The sequence below is a fragment of the Sceloporus undulatus genome, chromosome 2 (genome assembly GCF_019175285.1).
Source record: "Sceloporus undulatus isolate JIND9_A2432 ecotype Alabama chromosome 2, SceUnd_v1.1, whole genome shotgun sequence".
Lineage (NCBI taxonomy): Eukaryota > Metazoa > Chordata > Lepidosauria > Squamata > Phrynosomatidae > Sceloporus > Sceloporus undulatus.
Window position 1 is genome coordinate 250,469,705 of NC_056523.1, and position 20,649 is coordinate 250,490,353.

General features: G+C 40.8%; 1 protein-coding gene across 5 annotated transcripts in view; it reads right to left on the reverse strand.

Moving 5' to 3' along the window:
* Positions 1–16,716, reverse strand: part of KIF27 (kinesin family member 27) — a 34,995-nt gene extending 18,279 nt beyond the window's left edge. For 2 of the 5 annotated variants that reach the window (XM_042454350.1, XM_042454346.1), the window contains exons 1-8: positions 16,461–16,656; positions 13,690–14,076; positions 11,967–12,167; positions 10,148–11,124; positions 6,427–6,570; positions 4,834–5,034; positions 3,946–4,121; positions 2,337–2,461 (exon numbers count right to left, since the gene is read on the reverse strand). In XM_042454350.1, the coding sequence (XP_042310284.1) occupies positions 2,337–2,461; positions 3,946–4,121; positions 4,834–5,034; positions 6,427–6,570; positions 10,148–11,124; positions 11,967–12,167; positions 13,690–13,999 (2,134 nt within the window). In that variant the 5' untranslated portion in view covers positions 14,000–14,076; positions 16,461–16,656. The other 3 variants (XM_042454348.1, XM_042454347.1, XM_042454349.1) reach the window with 3 other exon arrangements.
* Positions 16,717–20,649: the final 3,933 nt, after the last annotated feature.

Genomic DNA, 20,649 nt, shown 5'->3' on the forward strand with positions numbered 1-20,649 from the left:
ACTGTAAAAGTGAAGGGATACCACACTGTCAGGTTGTAAGAAATCCCTGTGGGGACAATATCCCATGACACAATGTCCTGTAGAAGTTGTATCAAGCATATCATGACATGGCAGGAACAGCCAGAACTGATAGGCAAACAGTATAGCAGGAGTGAGATATTATCAATCCATCATGAATGGGGTGTGGGAACAAAAGTTTTCGGAGCTGTAAAGATGGATTAGATTTCAAGCATCACGAAGTCTAATTCCTAGTCAGGTGGTGCAAAACAACAGGCAATACAGTATGAGAAAAATTGTCATAGCGTTATCTCTAATGCTTAAGAGGTATGCCTCTAGCTGTATCATTAATCCACAGCAGCATGCCAGAATGAGCAGAAGGGCCAGGAGATCATATAACAGTGTCTCAAAATCCCTTATCGTGAAGGTCCAGGGCGTGTAATGAAGCATGAGGTGCACGTGACAGGACATAACAATTAGGGGGAGCCCAGGATTCCCTTTACAGGACAGAACCCCCGGGAGATTTGCAGAATGCATAGTGAGCCTTGTCGAGGTTGTAGGTGGAGGTCTGAAGTATTGCCACCTAATCCCATTGATGCCTTGGACCAGAGGGGAGGCGGCGGCCCCAGCCCCTTTGGCTGTTGAGAAGAGTTGATCGCGGCCACAAAATCAACCAGGTGGCTGCGAGGAGCATGCAGTGGTACCAATACCCGCGGGTAGAAGCGGATGAGTTGGAGAAGGCCCCGGCCCTTTCCTCTTCTCCTTGCAGGTGCTTTCGTTGGCACCCACGAGGAGAAGGGATGGGGAGGCGGCAGCCCCAGCCCCTTCTTGCAGGTGCTGCTAGCACTGGCACCCACGGGGAAAAAGGGAGGAGGGGGAGGCAGGGGGAATCCCAACCTGGCGACCCCCAAGAAAGGTTCGAGGGACCCCCAAAGGGGTCGCGGCCCCCAGGTTGGGAACCCCTGGTATAGAGGAAGCAAACCAATTTACAAGCACACCAACTGAGGGGAGCGGCTGTTCAATTTAAAAAGTTGCCTCAGAAAAAGACAGGGCCTTGCCAAATCCGAAGGCGAGGCAAGCTGCTGTTAAAACAACTTTACCTCAGAATTTAAATTTACATTTAAGTATGCGATTCTCTTAAGAAATTGTAGCGCTTGTTTTAAAATATGAACATTGATGTTAAAAAATTACTACCAAAACACAGACTGTTCCTGTCAAAAAGAAATTTAAAGTCTGACCGGAAAATGGATCTCTGAAGAGTTCCCAGATGCTGCTAGTGCAGAGGACGAAAGGAACTGAGGGTTTAGGTGGAAACCGACCCAATAGGGCAGTTGGGGAGGGGCTACTGCCAAAACGCCTCTAATATCTCCAAGAAGGTACCAAAGCCAAGGGCACAGGCGCAGAATAACCCATTTGTGTGATTCGCAGAGACCACGAAGAAGAACTTCTATTACATTTTTAAAAGACTGATGATAAAGGAAGATATCTCTTGTAACTCCAAATTGCAATACACTTATATCACAACATGGGCATGGCATTAGGAGATTTGCAGTGCCATCCCCCTGCAAGACACCAAGTTGGAATAGGCTGATGTAGAGAAATGTAGGACTTTGGTTAGCATGTACATGGAGTTTTGTTCCACCAGGAGCTGGTAGAAGGCATGTACAATATTATACATTGCAAGACATCTCATAACTGAGCATCAAGGATCTATACTTTTTGTATCTGATATTTGTATGGGTTTCTTGTAATATTCCATATAATTTTGCTTATCTGTTATATACTAATTTTATTTTTAGTCCACCCTGAACTAGGAAAGGGAGGACAGCAGTGTCACAAAACAAAAAGTATAAAATGGTTATGTGTTCTGTGAAGACTAAAAGACATTTGTATACTAGTACAAATGTTATGTTGCTTGTTGTTGCGTGCCTTCAAGTAGTTTCTGATTTATGGGGTTTTTCTTGGCAAGAGTTGTTCAGAGGATGTTTGCCATTGCTTTTTCCTGAGGCTGAAAGCATGTGATTTGCCCAAGGTCACCCAGTGGGTTTCATGGCCAAGCTGGGAATCAAACACTGGTATCCGAAGTCATAGCGCAACACTTAAACCACTGTGCCACACAATCTTATTAACTAATTGAACATTTACTTTAACAGCTAATTGAACAGATATGTTCTGAACCACCTTGGATACCACATTGAGTGAAAGGTGGGAGAACAAATTTCCACAAGGCATGTCCTACACTTCTATCTGGACCAGAGTTACTCTGTTATAAGATGATCACATAAAGTAGACACACAGTACTGTATTTTATATTGTAGCATCAACTGACATTTCCTTACTTGTAACAGTTTCCATCTGTGAGATATTTATGTTTTGTAAATAGGAACTCTGTTGCAGTTCTGTTTGTTGAATTGCTAAAGAGTGAGTTGCCTGTTTTCGTGTCCATGTACGGTTTAAGGAACGTCTAAAAAAAATTAAACAGCATACATAAATGTTTTTAAGCCCTAGAAACAGCTGTGACTTTAAGATCTCTGTCATACACTCAATGGTCCCCTCCACTGCATATGCCAAGTAGGATGGAACCTCTAGAGATCATCTAAGCTGCAACCACCCACTGATTTTCACCCATGTGACGCAATGACTCAGTGAGAAGTTACTTTGGGTTAAATGTGCACTTCCCACCTCTGACTCTGCAGAGACTTTCCTACCCACACTCTTGTGGGAGCTGAGACTGAGCAAGACAAGCAAAAGTGTATGAAAGAGAGGAGGTTTATAAAAGAAGCTTCATTCTAAGCAACAATCTACATTAGGAAAAAGGTATCTCATCCATGAGAGGCATGCTTAGAAGAAGCTAAAAAGTTGCAGAAAAGTCCAGGTGCAGCTGGGAGTCAAAATAAATATAGTTTCCCTAATGTACTTAGATAAAACATTTTTCCTGAACAAAAGGGTTAAGAAACCCATGTTTGTTTAGAAATAAAGATCATAAATTAAATACAGATTAGGGAAAGCAATTTAAGGTTACCAATCAGAAGTAACAAAGGAATCTGAATGGATGAGTATTTTATATATGTTTTCTGTAAATTATATTTCTTTTTTAATTTCCTTTTTTCACCCTTTCTTCTTTTTCTTTTCTTTCTTCTTTATTTTCCTTATCTTTCTTTTTTTCTTTCTTTGCTTTTCTCTCTTCCCCCCTTCTCTTCTTTTGTGTTCAGGTCTATGTCAAGAATTTTATGTCTTTTCTGTGATTAAGAATGTGTATGATATGTGTTTTTAAATGCATTAATAAAAATATTTTTAAAAATAAAACATTTTTCCTATTCTACTCATGATACAGATGGAATTTGGAGTCCTCAATGCTCATGGGGGAGCTGGAAGTCCAGTCTTGACAGCTTCTCTCTTTGTTCAACTCTCTTCTTGTGGCCTTGCTGGGAAGGATCTCAAAGCTTGGCATGTCATCTCACTGATCTTATTGGGACAATGTCTCTCATGGTCTCTACTCTTCTATGATGCAACTAAATGCAGTAAATACATCTAAACACTATCACATCATTAAACCTTTGTTTACCTGGATGGAAGCCTATACCCCTCAGCTGTGTTGCCCAGATAATGGGGAGAGCCCATTATCACAACCTAAAGTATCTTAGGTTTAAAGATGAGCAGAGGGAAGTTTTTATGAAATGCTATAATATTAAATACAAAGAAAGATCTCCGGCAATCCCACTGAATAACACTGTAGCAAACCCGCACACAACTTAATTTCAAGTGCTGAAAGAGCTAACAATGCCAGTCCTATTTATGCAAAAATATCTTTCTTAGTACCAATACTAGTCTAATGCTAGTAACACCAACTGTAGATGAGACTTATTATCGCTTATTTTAATACTGACATATCATGTATTTCAAGTCCAAGTTGGCTGAAGAACAGAATAAATATGACCAAAGATGTACCTAAATTGGGGTCTCTTTCTATTCCTGTCATTTTTTTCATCTTCGTCACTGTGGTCAGAGAAGCAGCAATGAAGAACTTCATCTTGCTCTTCTATGTGATCCAACATGATCTGACTGCGAGTCTGAAACCCAGCCATTACTCTATTTAAAGAATATGTAGGAGGACTTGTGTGTACCTTTAAAGTAATAAAAAGAAACTATTAACTCTGAAATTTTTATTACATTTATAATCCATCTTTTTATTAAATTTCTATTACATTTGAATCCTATTTTAGAGTTCAGAGCCAGCTGTATAGAGTTCACTTTGCTCACTAATTTCACCTTCCCAATGACTTTGAGTATAAAGTATATTACCACATGAAAAGAATATTAAAAGAGTACGACAGCTTTACTGGAAAAGATGGGACTAGAAAAGGATTAACACACTTAGGAACCGTACACAGGCCAAAATAAAGCTGCTTCAGGTCACTTTGGAGGTCTTAAGAGGCCAGAAGCTGTGCCAAAGCTGTGCTCCAGTCCTTTGGCTCCAGGCTTTGGCACAGCTTCTGGCCTCTTAGGACGCATGCATCATTTAAACAGCATACTACCAAAGTGACCACAAAGCAGCTTTATTTTGGCCTGTCTGTACGGGCTCTCAGTTAGCTACCAGATGAGATAGAAAATCTAGTTTCTTCCCCTGTTTCCTGAATGCAGTGGGAGAAGTCATCCATTCCAGGAAGCTTTTCTAAACTGAAGATGAAGCTGCAAATTTACATCCTGCTACAAACCTCTAAAATAAGACTGGTGTAGTTTCATTCAACAAATGATAAGACTCACTTACTATGGCAGAAGATGGACACTTTTGTACAATACTTGCAATAAATAAGAAAAGGAGGAAAAATATTCTACCTTTCGAGAGTTCAGACCCACTGCTGGATTAATGGACTGCACCAAACGTTTAGTGAGTGGGACACTGAATGGCCTCTTAACACATGTTATAGCAGGTGGTCCATCCCCACAAGCACCACTGGAAGCAGAAACTTTTTCCATTTTCTCTAATCTGTCATTTAGCTCATCAATTATAAGCTGTTGCTCCACCATTTTCTCATTCTTGGAAAAAGAAGAGTTTGCAATTATTAATTGCTGGAAGATTACAACACTGAATAAAAGATGCCCTCAATAACTCTGCAGATACTTTTTAAAGCATCTGATATTATTGGCACTTATACACATTAGAGCTTTTCCTTTTACTCATTTCAGTTCAGCAGAAAACTTTAGAATTGGTTTAACAACTATCTACAGTCAGTTAGTAAAATGGGAAATGAATTTTGCTGTTGTTGTTGCTGTATGCCTTCAAATCATTTCTGAGTTATGACATTCAAAGGAGAACCTGTCAAACAGTTTTCTTGGCAAGATTTGTTCAGATGGGGGTTGCCATTGCCTTCCTCTCAGGCTGAGAGAATGTGACTTGCCCAAGGTCACCCAGTTGGTTTGCATGGCTGAGTGAGGAGGATTCAAACTCTAGTCTCCAGAGCCATAGTCCAGCACGCAAACCACTACAGCACTCTGGCTCTGAATGAACTATATCACACAACTATATCACACAAAATTTAAGGAAAGCATTACAGTTAATTGCCTTTGAGGAAAGAAAGAACTCTGTAGCCTTAACAACACAAGGAGAAGCTGATCTAAGAATTTTTAATCAACTTTTAAAATTACACTGTGAGCCTAAATACCCCAAAGGCACCAGATCCTGTCTGATCTTGGATGTTAAGCAGGGTCAGCCCTGGTTAGTACTTGAATGACCATCAATGAACACCAGGTGTTGTAGGCTATATTTCAGAGGAAGGAACTTACAAAATCACCTCTGAGTATTCCTTGCCTAAGAAAACCCTATGAAATTCAACAGGTGACTTGAAGACACATACAGACAGAATTTTTAGAACTGTTCATATACATTTCACAGGAGACCTACCTGAGTGCTACTGATGTGGTCTTTCACTTTGTGTAATATTAGAGTCAAAAACTAAACTAATTGAGCCCTAAAAATAAATGGATTTATAGAGTACTAGTCTGACACAACTTAATTAAATCCAACATGCACTTACATGGGAGCAAATGTCAATGGGACTTCATTTCAAACGAAGAGGCATTGGGTTGTGCTATATTTAAACTACAGTGGTACCTCGGGATACGAAATACCCAGGTTACGAAATTTTCGGGATACGAAAAAATCCCATAGGGAATTATTGTTTCGGGTTACGAATGTTTTTTCGGGTTACGAAAAAACTTTTGGTGCTTTTTTCGGCTTTTTCGCACGGAATCGCGGCTTTTCCCCATTAGCGCATATGGCAATTCGGCTTACGAAGGCTTTTCGGGTTACGAAAGCGGCCGCGTTACGAATTAATTTCGTAACCCGAGGCACCACTGTACTGTATAAGAGCAACTGCTTAAATGTCATTTTACACTGACTTATGAAAGTAACCTGAACAAAGTGGTTACCTGTAGTCTATTTGTATCCTGTGCCTCCTGTAGTGACTGCAGATATTCTTGATTTTCGTTTATCAGCATCTGTATTTGATCTTGCAGTATTTTTATCTCGAGTTCTTTCTCACTAAAAACTTCTTCATCTGCAGCAAGAGCCTGCTAGATAATAAAGTACAGTGCACAGGTGGAGGGGAGGGGAGGGGAGAGGAGAGGAGGGTAAATCACTGCAGACTGGAACTTGACAGCAATTGAACTAATTATCTCATTAAATACATGGGTCCTGTTTTATCATCTTAATGGAAATGTCAAAAATTAAAGATACAATATATACAGAGCATAAAATACAAATTGTTACAAGACTGATAAACTATTATTTAGTCAGCTAAAATCAAGGACAGAGAAGCTAGATTAAAGGGGAGAATGCTTAAGTCTTTGTTGTTACTGTACTTTTGTTATGCAGGGAACACTGTATAATCAAAGCTGTTCTTTTTAAAGAAAAATCTCCTGCAAAGTAATCAAAATTGGCTCAAAAAACAGCTGTGTGTTTCACATGTGATTTTGGATGGGAAGGCTGCAATGACAACAGAAAGCCATGACTGGAATGAAAAATGAGTTGTTCTTTATAAGATGTGTGTCAAGAGCTGTTTTCAGCAGTGAAGCCTGACAAGCCATGTATGACCTAGCAGAAACAGATGATCAAGAGCTATCCATCTGAGAGTTCCCCTCTGACTTCCTCTGGTGTAACACTTCTGCTGACAATTTTTTATTTCTCAGGAGCAGGACTGTGAGGAAATAATAATTAATTAATAATTTGTTTTATTTATATACCGCTATTCCAAAGATCATAGCGGTGAACAGCAAGTAAGCTAATTAGCAAGTAAGCTAATTTGCCCCCAACAGTCTGGGTGCTCATTTTAGCGACCTCGGAAGGATGCAAGCCTGAGTCGAGCTTGGGCCCTTTTGCTGGTCTTGAACTCGCAGCCTTGTGGTTTCGAGTGAATGGCTGCAGTACAGGCATTTAACCACTGCGCCACCAGGGCTCCTTTCTCTAATCACAGCATGTATTTTATCTGTGAGCTGCATTGGGTCCCTTTCTGGGAGAAAGGCAACAGAGAAATGAAATCAAACAAACAAATATATAACACTGAATCATAAGCTTGCAGTGAAGTAAGAACAAAAGAACAAACTTTTTAAAAAATCCCACCGAGAAAAGCAACTGTGATTTCATTAATTATCGATAAATATGACAGTCATTAACCTGCTTGGTAGTATCAAAAAGACAACTTGCTCTCTTGACCCTTGCCCTTCATGGCTAGCTATCCAGGGGGGAGAAACAACAAGGATGCTTCTAAGATATATAATCAATGCATCTTTCAGGGAAGACCAATTACCAGCTTGTTTAAAAGAAGCAGTGGTAAAACTGCTTCTAAAAAAGCCTTCCCTAGATCCCCTGGATAAAAATAACTATAGGCCATTCTCCCATCTTCCTTTTTTGAGCAAGGTGCCACTCAACTCCAAGTAGACTTGGATGAAACCGATTATCTAGATCAATTTAAAACCGGCTTTAGGACAGGATATGGAGTTGAGACTGCTATGGTTGCCTTAGTTGATTATCTCCATCTGGGTATCGACAGGGGAAGTGTGATCCTGTTGGTACTCTTGGACCTCTCAGTGGCCTTTGATACCATTGACCACGATATCCTTCTGAAACGCTTGGGAGATTTGGGAATCGGGGGCACTGCGTTGCAGTGGTTCCAGTCCTATCTCTCAAACAGATTCCAGTTGGTGATGCTTGGGGACAGCTGCTCCACTAAGAGGGAGCTTAATTAAACCTGGTGTCTCTCAAGGTGCCATTCTGCCCCCAATGCTATTTAATATTTATATAAAGCTGCTGGGAGAGATCATCCGGAGACATAGGGCGGGGTGTTATCAATACGCTGATGACACCCAAATATACTTCTCCATGCCTCGAACTGCTGCAGTGACTAAGAATGGCATCTCTGCTCTGAATGAATGTCTTAAAGTGGTAATGGATGAGGAAAAACAAACTAAAATTGAATCCAGATAACACAGATGTACTCCTGTACGAAATCCAAATCTGGGTATGGAGATATGTCCACCTGTCTTAGACCTGGTCACACTTCCCCTAAAGGACTGTGTTCGCTGGTTGGGAGTACTCCTGGTCTTTTCGCTCCAGTTGACAGCCCAGATAGATGTGACGGCCAGGAGTGCCAGCCGCGACCCTAACTGGAACTGAGGGACCTAGAAATGGTGGTACATGCGCTGGTAACCTCTCAACTGGTCTTCTGTAATGTGCTCTACATGGAGCTACCCTTGTAGCTAGAGCAGAAACTTCAACTGATCCAAAATATGGAAGCCAGACCGGTCGCTGGAAAATCCAGAGGTGACCATATAACACCTATTCTAAAATCTCTCCACTGACTGCCAATCAGTTTCCGGGCACAGTACAAGGTGTTGGTAATAACTTTTAAAGCCCTTCATGGCTTAGATCCAGCTTACTTGCGGGAGCACCTTCCTCCATACAATCCACCGCACACACTCAGGTCCTCTGAGAAACCTACCAGAGCCAAAGAAGAATAGACTAGCTGCAGTTACCCAGAGGATCTTTTCATCTGCCACTCCCAAACTGTGGAACGACCTGCTGGAGGAGATCCGTCATATTACAACTCTTGATGCCTTTAAAAAAGTAATCAAGATGGATCTCTTCCTGCAGACCTTCCCTGACTGACCGTCCCATAATGTTGATATGGCCACCCTGTCTGCCCCAGGATGTCATATTTAATTTAATAATTTAACTGTAATTATAGTTATGTTTTAAGTTCTAAATAAGTGGGTAAGGGGATGATATGATTTTTACTTATGTTTGTTTTATAACTGTTATTGTCTGATTTTATGGTTGTAACTCGCTTCGATCCTTCGAGGAGAGGCAGGCTATAAATACTATTATTATTATTATTATTATTATTATTATTATTATTATTATTATTACTATTATTAATCAAGAGCCCAACTGATGTGGTGAAGCAAAACAGCAACATGTTTTCAGCACAAGATTTAAGATTTTGAAGAAGATGCTATAGGCTGATAAAGATGAGTATTTTGTACAGCGTTTCATACAGATAGATAATATCACATTGATTCACATACATAAAAAGTTTGTACAAGAGAAGGAGACATCCCATGATGTGTGAGCAAAATAGAAGCCAACACAATGGATTTTCCTTCACCCCGTCTCCCTCTCCCTTCCCCTTGATCCATTTGAAAATCTCCAAAAAAGAGGGGGAGGGAGGGTGTACCAAATGTCTTGAGTGTTTCAGAGGGTTATACTGGAGAGGAAGAGTTGAGTGGGAAAGAAATAGGAACCTGGCACAACCCTGAAAAATTCCTCCACTGAATCTATAACAATTATGAGATCTGCTCAATAAAAGCACCAATTGGCAGAGTATGAACGATAAGCAACTAACAATGCAGTTCTGCAATTCAGCTTTCACTGACCCCCCAGCACACAATCTAGTAGTGCTTCACACATTATCCTAATGAACAAAATTTTGCTTCTGTCATCTAGCACATTTGATTTGCTGTTTTAATGAATGAGCAGTGTATAGTAGATATGCAATTTATGGAAGATCTCTGACAGGAGAGTTAAGGATTACGACAATTTTTCATGTCTACTTTTTTATACTCTCATCACTTCCACTGCATTTGAAGTAAATACCTGATACTTTTTCAGCTCTCTCTTCAGTTGAAGGATTGTGATATGATATGGTCCTTCTTGGTCTCCATTTCCACTATTTATCTGAGAAATAGCTGGAGTCTCCCTTCTGAGTTCCTGAGCTGCAGAGAGCCAATCTTGCAGTCTGTCATGTTGACTTTTTGACAGACTGGCAATATTTTTTAGTTCAGCAAGGAAAATATAGGCTTCTTCTACACAATTTCTGTAGTTGTAACTTTCTATTTGAAGCTGAGCAAGTTGCTCTTCAAGAGAACGGATTTTGCTTCTCTCCTGAGACAAATCTTGTGACACTTGATTGCTAGCGTTCTGTCCGTTAACCTGCTGGTTTTGCAAAGCTTCTCGAAGCAACTTGATTGTAAATTCCATTTCATCAATGCGATCCCAATCTGGGTTGTAGTTGACAATAGGTTTGTTTCTAATATTTTTGGCTCTGTTGGCATATTTAATAGAATTGAGTGACTCATCAAAATCAGAAGATGATGGGCTAATACAGGTTATCATGACTGTCTTGGCATTGCCTCCTAAGGAGTCCTTAAGAATACGTGTAATTTTAGCATCTCTATATGGAATATGTGCACTTTTTCTCCTTGGATCTCCAAGTGCACTTATCACATTTCCCAGAGCCAGTAAGCCACTGTTTATCTGAATTGATTCTTTGAACCTTTCACCAGTGTTCCCAGTTTTTGTTACTCTTTCTGAACCAGCAAGATCCACAAAGTGGAACTTGGATGCAATTAGCTGGCTTGAACTTCGTGATGAATCTTGTTCAGAGTCTGTGTCTTTCTGAGTCTGCACAGGTTGCCGTTGTTGACAAAGGCTGATAGTAAAAACAGCATGAGATCGGCTGGAATGCTCATTCATTTGCGTCATGCCTGTATGTCGAGCAGCATTTCCAGTTTCTAACAGGCTCATCACTTCATCCACACTTTCAACTTGGCAATCTTTGGCACCAACAATTACTTGGAAAGAAAAAAATCAAGCCAGAAGAAAACGGTGAACATAAAGTTGTCAGCAAAATGTAATGGGCTATTTAAAAATATAACTAGTTATTAGTCAAATAAGACAGGATTCAGAAAATGAAATAAGATATTGGAAAGTATATAGTTATTTTAACATTATAGTCCAAGTGTCACTGAAGATGGTATTTGCAAGGTGATACGTATATACACATATAGTGTGAAAATAACATGCTTTGAAATGAAAGGTTCCAGGTTCAACCTCTGGCATTTTCAGGGAGGTCTAGGGAAAACTCTGGTCTGAAACCCTAGGACAGCAGATGCCAGCCAGTATAAATAATACTGAGCTGGGTGAGCCGATGATATGAGTGAGTATGAAATAGCACCCCATGTTGAACATTATTATTTTATAATACTGATGGCAAAAAAAAAAAAATCATACCAGAATCAACATAGGGGAAACTGACAGTTCTTAATTTATTACATTTAAGTAGCATTACAATTTCAATGATCTTACAATACTCCTCTATGAAGTACTACAACTGGAAAAAAAACTTTTTAAAGCTGAAAATGGTTACTGAGGTTGTGATGCATAACATGCAAACACATTCCCAAGAATTACAAGTATGCATTTTTCTAAATTTGCACCAAGACAAAAATAACAATTTCTTGTGTAGTATTTCCAAATGAATGATATAATCTTAAAACACAATTATATTGGCAACAGACCATTCAGAGCATATATACTATGCAACTGTTTTTTAAAATGTTTTCAATACACATTTTTAAAATTGCTTATTGGCAAGTAACAAACACATACTTTATGTTCAAATTCTTATTTATACCTGTATTGCCTTTTTCATCTTCTCTAATGTGCAGATCTTTCATAGATGTTTCCAGTTCTAATAGATCTCTGACTTCTTCTTTGTAGACCTCTATGTAAGAAACTTTCACAGTGAAGTCAACATTATGGTTTTCAAAAATAATTTGAAATATTTCCTGGATCGCACGTGGAATTATACCTCTCTCTTCCTCTGCAACTAAAGCTAAAATGTAAACAAGAATGTGAACCAAGCACACAGCTCAAATCTACAACATAGGCATACCAAAAAAGGAGTACGAAAGCCCTTAATATAATAGATCAGGGGCATGAAACTGAGGTTACCCAAGGTTGCACAAGTCAAGCACACTACTAGAAATATAAATTTGGTTACTGCTTGGAATAAGGCTTGATACCAAATCATCAAACATGACACAGATATCATGCTATCCAACTTCATGCTGGCAGAAGAGAATCTGCAGAAACTGATTTCCTCCCCCTTCATTCTACCAGCAATCCTAACATCTTCCCAAAAAGCCCCTCTTAGAAGACATCTAAAGAGTGAGGAGCAGCGGTATGAAGATCACACCTTCTGCAAACAGAAGATCCAGTTGCTGAAGACACTTTTGCCTGTTTCTTTTTCCCCAGAAAGATCCCCTACTACTCCTTAAACCCTTATGTCACAAATGACCCCATTCCAGAGGATCCCCAACCTTCAAGGTATATTTTCTGGGGGGTTCCTGGGACTGTTTCTTGAAATACTTTACTAATAGTGCACTAGTAGATACTGCATACAGTGAGTTGGTGCTTGAATATATCTTCATAAGAAATATATTGGACAGTTGTCTCTCTGCATCCATGGATATTATTTTTTCATCCACGGATTCAAGCATCCACATCTTAAAAATCTTCAGAAAATATATAAATTCCAAAATTCCTTGATTTTGCTATTTTATATAAGGGACACCATTTTACTATGCCACTGTGTTTAATAGGATGTAAGCATTCATGGATTTTGGTATCCATGGGGGGGGGGGCTGTTCCTAGAACCAAACCCCAGCAGATACCAAGAGCCCATTGAACTACAAAGCTGTATTTGAGCACCATTTTCTAGTCAATCCTTCAGCGGATTTCATGCATCCATTATTCCATCCCACTGATGTGAAACAGGTGCATAAGAGAATATGTTGCACATTCCTCCTTTGACAGAGGGCAACCACCAATATGAATATCACTACTATCCAAAGGCAGTAAATAGCTGTTCTTGTTAGGATCCTTAAACATAGACCCATAAACTCTACAGCAAAATGCCAAATTATGCAATCAGGCAACCAATTTGCAGTCCTAAAACTAGATAATTCCAAAGAAATCCTCCACTAAATTAATATTGAATAACTTTAGATAATTACATCTAGAATCTAAATAACACATATCAATTATTTTCAACACATACAAGTATTATACAAGAGCATTAGTATTATTACTACCCACTTGCTAAGTTTCAGTTCTGTAGCCTAAACGATCAGAAATAGGAAACAATATTTAGAGCAAAGGAAAAGAAAAAGTGTTGCTTTAGTACAGGATTAGGAGTTGGGCATCCCTCCAAATGGTGTTGGACTGCAACTCCCCACAGTTCTAGCCAGTATAACCAATGGTGAGGAATGCTGAGAGCTGATATTACAGTTTAATGCTTTTATCAAGAAAACTGTATCAATATAACAAGAAAGCATACATCTTTAAAGACATACCAACATGGCCTCCTCCAATGGTGTAAGTCTTCCCAGAGCTTGTCTGTCCATAGGCAAAAACAGTAGCGTTATATCCTTCTATCAGAGATGCCACTAATGGCTTAATGCATGTTGTGTACACTTCATCTTGGGTTGAATATTTGTCAAAAACAAAATCAAAAGTGAAAACACGGTCCTTTCCAATGATAATCTGTTGAGTATTTGGGATTAATTTCACACATGCTTGATGGTTGTGAAGTATTTCTTTTGAAAGCAAAGGTCTTATTCTCACTGCTACTTTAACTGGAACTTCTTCCATTGCAGTTTGCATGTGATTTCTTGTTTCACTTTGAGAGATTTCCTTGTATTTCTTTCTTCATGTTCAGTCTTCAGCATTTAAGGTATCATCTATATGAGGCAAAGACCATCATTTTAGAAACTATTCTTCACTTAACTACAGAGTATTGCTTAATATAGATTACTCTTCACAAATTACAATAAATTGACCTGACATATATTTCCCATTTTATACTGAAGTATTTCAGTCTTAATTCCCACCACAGATCTATGTGCAATGATGTTAACTTAGCCACCCAAGTGATTTGAGATTTTCTATTCAAGAGAGTATTCCTCTCAATCTCTTCTGAGTTCTCTCAAACTCAAAAGGATTTCAACTCACTTCTCAACTTACACTACTTTCTGGTATACACAAACTGCAACAAAAAAGAAGGGGCATATTTCACACGGTTATGGTCCATTCCTGAAAGAACTACCAAGATATGATTACATGTTTAATTCAAAAGCTATTAATATAAAGATCAGACATTTTGTAATGAAAAACCAGCTCTTCCTCCATTGTATAGCGACTGCACCGTGTTCATGTGAATTATATATGCTATAGAAAGCAGTCACAATAGCATTATTGTATTGTGTGGGAAGGGGTTGCAAAGGAGTCAGGGACATCTGCTATACACTGTTTGTAATGTCACTAGTGACAGATGATGTAACTCTGTCCCCAGTGCCTTCTTTCCTTTCTGTAAACTTACTTTTCATTGGATATTTTATAACCACTAAGTGCTGCATGCTTGACTGCTGTGAAGAACAGTCCCGAAAATACTCATTCAGCCATGACTTCAGCATCACAAGGGATGCAAAGTTACCCTTCTTCTCTTTAGCTAACTGAACAGTTTTTAACAAACTTGTAATTTTGTTTTGCTTTTAAATTTATTTGGCAGTTATGTGCTCAATCTGCATCCACACCCTCAAGGCTGAACACACAACCACACAGAGATGGACAGAGGACAATTACAATTCTCATTACATGGGAATGGGATCAGTGTCACTTTTTTCACTGTCGAGTTCTCTTGATATGTCATTCATTTCCAAACACAGGAGGGGAGGGGAGTGAACAATAATGCTTTTTTTCTCTGCACAGTGCTCCATCCAATATGACACAGGATTCCCAATCTGAAATGACCATTGTGACTATTCAGTGCCATTGGCTCTGCAGTGTCTACCTACGCAAGATGGTTTCTGTGATAAAATGGGAGACGGGAAAGCCATGAACCTCTGGGTAAAAAAGGATGGAATGTAAACACAATAAACATAACAACAGTGGTGGGCTGGGACATCTCAGGCTGCAGAAATAATGCAGTGTGACACCACTTTAACTGCCAAGGCTCAATACTATGTTACTCTAGGATTTGTAGTTTAGTGAGATATTCATAGTATCCTGGGGTGTGTAGTTTTGTGAGTTAGTTAGCTTTCTCTGTCAGAGAGCTCTGGTGCACAGTACTCTTTCCTGTACTCCAGCTACGTATTCTAAGGTTGGTTTCTAACTTGAAACAAGCTCAGTGGCTGTTCGGAAAGAAATGCCCAATGCCTTCAGCAGCAGGACAGAGAGACCCCCTACTTTCTCCCACGCAGTTAGGGTCAAAGCAAAGGGATCTTGCAGCACCTTGAAGACTAATTGTAAGAAAGAATTCAAAGAAGTAGCCGTGTTAGTCTCTAGAATCAGAACGTAGAGAGATCTTGTGGTGTCTTTGAGACAAACTGAAAGAAAGAAGTTGGCAGCAGGAGCTTTCGTAGACTTAGGGCCCAAATAAAGCTGCTTTGGGTCACTTTGTAGTGTAGTGTTTAAATCATGCATGTGTCCTAAGAGGCCGGAAGCTGCACCTAAGGACTGGATTGTGGCTTTGGCATGGCTTCCGGCCTCTTAGGATGCATGCATCATTTAAACAGCATACCTCCAAAGTGACCCGAAGCAGCTTTATTCTGGCCTGTCTGTTTGGGCCTTTGAGTCTACTTCCTCAGACGCATTTGCATATTCTGAGCAATGAGACTGAAGTCTGGGAAAGCTCACACTGCCCACTTCTTTCTTCCAGTTGTTCTCCAAGGTGCTACAAAACCTCTTTGGTTACTGACTTTCCAGACTGACGCAGACACCTCTTTGAATTCTCATGACAGAGGCTGCACTGGCCCTGCAGAATTAATCTGATTTGAAACCACTTTAACTGCCCTGGCTCCGTGCTGTGGAATTCTGGGAATGATCATTTGTTGTGGCAAGAGAGCGGAGCATTCAAACTACCAAACCACAATTCCCAGAATTCCCTAGTATTGGGCCAGGGCAGTTAAAGTGTTGTCAAACCGGATTATTCCTGAAGTGCGTCCTGGACTGTCAATCTAACAGGGAGGGTGCTGTCTCTGCTCCGCTCGGGTGCCACCACAACACACGACCACATTCCCAGAATTCCATAGCCTTGAGCCAGAAATGAGTTAAAGCGGTGCCAAACCGGGTTATTCCTCCAGTGTGGATGCAGCCATGGCTCCCACTTCTCCTCCTCTGGGCGGGAAGCCTCTGAAAAAGAGAAGGAAGCGTTAACGGAGGCGGCAACAGCAGCAGCAGCGTCTCCTCCTCCTCCCGAGCCTCCAGGCTTTCCAGGGCGTCTCCCTCCCCTTCCCTGCCTCTTAGCGTTACCCTTCGGGCCTAGGACCCTCACCGGAGCCCACCGACACCGCCTTCCGCCTTTAGTTTACACCCGTTGCCTAGGCAACCAGGAACTCCACTCGCCAACGCCCCCCACTTCCGGTCCCTGGCACAGAGTCTGCACTCTCGGCTAGAGCGTCGCCGTCGTCGCCCCACAGCGCCACCTGCAGGTTTGCAGCCAAATGGCGCCCCCTATTCCGCCCAGAGCCTCTCTTTCTTCTTCTCCTGCCTGGAATGGCTGAGGGCCTTCAAGTCCACCTTCTTGTGCTCAGCCCTTCCAGACTCCCAGGGCAGCTTTGGCTCAGGAGGAGCAGAAGGACAGGGCACCGCAGAAGGGAGGGCATTCGGCCAGAGGAAAGCTGAAAGCACTCAGAGAAAGAAGTCACGCCAGACAAATCTAATCTCTTTCTTTGATAAAGTTACCACCTTGTTAGATGAAGGGAATGCTGTGGATATAGTATATCTTGATTTCACTAAGGCCTTTGACAAGGTTTCCCATGAGATACTTGCATACAAGCTTGTAAAATGTGGGCTAGACAAGGCAACTGTTACATGGATCTGTAATTGGTTGACCGGCCGAACCCAAAGGGTGCTCAACAATGGCTCCTTTTCATCCTGGAGAAAAGTGACCAGTGGGGTCCCACAGGGCTCTGTCCTGGGCCCAGTGCTATTCTTTATCAATGACCTGGATGACAGCATTAAGAGCATACTTATCAAATTTGCAGATGATACCAAATTAGGGGGAATAGCTAATACCCCAGAGGACAGGATCAAGATTCAAAATGACCTGAATAGACTAGAAAGCTGGGCCAAAGCTAACAAAATGAAATTCAACACGGAGAAATGTAAGGTATTGCACTTAGGGCGGAAAAATAAAATGCACAGATATAGGATGGGTGACACCTGGCTGAATGAAACTATGTGTGAAAGGGATCTAGGAGTCCAAGTAGACCACAAGTTGAACATGAGTCAACAGTGAGATGCAGCAGCTAATAAGGCCAATGCTATTTTAGGCTGCATCAATAGAAGTATAGTGTCTAGATCAAGAGAAGTAATAGTGCCACTGTATTCTGCTCTGGTCAGGCCCCACCTAGAATATTGTGTCCAGTTCTGGGCGCCACAATTCAGAAAGGACATTGAGAAACTGGAGCGTGTCCAAAGGAGGGCGACTAAAATGGTGAAAGGTCTGGAAACCATGCCCTACGAGGAACGACTTAGGGAGCTGGGGATGTTTAGCCTGGAGAAGAGAAGGTTTAAGAGGTGATATGATAGGCCTGTTTAAATATTTGAAGGGATGTCATACTGAGGAGGGAGCAAGTTTGTTTTCTGCTGCTCCAGAGACTAGGACCCGAAGCAATGGATGCAAGCTACAGGAAAAGAGATTCCAGCTCAACATTAGGAGGAACTTCCTGACAGTAAGGGCTGTTCGACAGTGGAACAAACTCCCTCGGAGGGTGATAGAGTCTCCTTCCTTGGAGGTCTTTAAACAGAGGCTGGATGGCCATCTGTTGGGGATGCTTTGATTGTGAATTCCTGCATGGCAGGAGGTTGGACTGGATGGCCCTTGTGGTCTCTTCCGACTCCATGATTCTATGATTCATAGAAGTATGAATTCATGCTCCAAATGGAGGACCTTTTGGAATTCCTCCTGGACAGAAGGTTGAAATGGAGGACAATATAGGGCATCTTCATAGAAGTATACATTCATGGTTCAGAATGGAGGACATTTTGGAATTCCTCTAGGACAGAAGACTGAAATGTGGGACAACAGAGGATGTCTTCAAATAGAGGTCTGTCCTCTGTAAAAGAGGATGTGTGGCTATCCTAGCCATAAGAAAGCTAAGGTTAAAACTGTGGTTCCCAGACTTTGTTCCTCCAGGTGTTTTGGACTTCACTTACCAGAAACCCCAGTCAGTTTGGCAAACAATTAAGGAGTTCTGGGAGCTGAAGTCCAAAACATCTGGGGGACTAAAGTTGGGAAAACAGTTTTACCAGTGATCCCCAAACCTTGGTCCTCCAGAAGTTTTGGACTTCAGCTTCCAGAACTCCAAACAGTCAAACTGCACGGAGCCTTTGGGAGTTGAAGTTCAAAAACCTGGAGGACCAAAGAATATGTGTTAAAGAATATAGGGTAGGGAAGTGGTGGCAACAAGATAAACTGGGAGCCAGTCTCTCTTAATAGGCTCTGTCTCACTTGGTGTTGTAACTTTGGGCTAACCTGCTCATAGCAAAGAAACAGCTACGGTCATCCCATAAATGTGTGTTAACCACACCTAAGCACACTTTCTTTTCATAGTGACCAGATGTCCTCATTTTCCAGGATATGTCCTACATTTCAGCCTTCTGTCTAGGAAGAATTCCAAAATGTCCTCCATTCTTAGCATGGCCAAGACACATGAATTTACTGTATATTTCCATTGGGTTTTTTTTTAAAGCTTTTATTTGGGCATGTCCTACATTTTTCTTGAGTGGCCTACATTATGCTGCCTTGTCTTCCTTTGTGGTGAGGACATCTGGTCACCTTGTTTCTTTTGTGGGTTGTGAACTCAAGTCACATTTCCAAGTGGGGTAGCTGTACAAACATGTGGGAGGGGCTGTGCCCTACCATGTTCACTAATCACATGTCCATGTCCAGTGGATTTGTCATCTGTGTGTGAAGTAGCTCTGTTGATTGTTTAGTAAAGTTGTTGGGAGAAATAAGGAACAGGGCTCCTGCTCCTTCAGCAGCATAGAAGAGGGCATTTCAGCAGGTTTTGCTTGTGTAAAACAACAACCATTAAAGGTGCAGGATCCCTGTCTCCTTATCTCACCTGGCAAGCTGGCAACATTTAGGCTGATGAACATAAAGAAAACAAAAATAATGACAATAGTGAATCTAGACAAATTCAACCTAGACAATAAAGAAATAGAAGTAGTAAAAGAATTCCCATACCTGGGATCAAACATTGATAGAAACGGGGACTGCAGCCAGGAAATCAGAAGAAGGTTAAGAATGGAGAGAGTGGCTATGAAACAACTAGAAAAGATTCTAAAATGCAAAGATATACAACTGAACACAAAAGTCAGATTTGTACAAGCCATTGTTTTCCCTATTACCATGTATGGATGTGAGAGCTGGACAGTTAAGAAAGAAGATAGGAGGAAAACCAACTCATTTGAGATGTGATGCTGGAGAAGAGTGGTGAGGATCCCATGGACAGCCTAAAAGACAAACATGGGCCCTGGATCAGATCAAACCAGAAATCTCCCTGGAAGCCAAGATGACAAAACTTAGGCTGTCATAGTTTGGACATATCATGAGAAGGAAAGGCTAATGAGAAAAAAACCCAGCAATGCTAGGAAAGATGGGGGAAAGTAGAAAGAGAAGAAGACTGCATGCTAAATGGGCTGACTCTTATTAAGGTCAAAAGTATGAGTTTGTAGGAACACAGCAAAGCAGTGGAGGGCAGAGGGTCTTGGAGATGTTTCATCCCCGGGACAGCTATGGGTCAAGATCAACTCAAGGTCAGTTATTAACAACAAACATAGCTTCTGTCCAAAGATAGAGGAAAGAATGCTGGCTGGTCCAAATATTTTTTTCTACCACCCTCTTTCACATTAGGAGCTTTATATATATGTAAGTCTTCTTGCACCTTAATGGCACTGGATGTTGCTAGTCATGCTTTTGCAGAAAAGGATGGTGGGGCAACCTTGCTTTCCTCAACAGTCATAGGAACACCACATAAGATCAGTGACAGCAGTGTGTTGTTTTTATTAAATATTAAGTGTTCACCTGCAACCTTCTAATAAATATATTTTAACCTAATCTTCCTAGTAAGGATGAGGCAAGAAACTGTATAGTGGTGGCAATATCAAATTATTTGCATACAAAAAGATGCAGACTCAACTTCTGACATCTCCAGATGAAAACAACAGCTAACAAATTTAGTTTAGGACTCCAGAAAGAACATTTTAATTAGCTTGGGTTTGTAAAGTTCTTTTGACTGCTTTTTAGC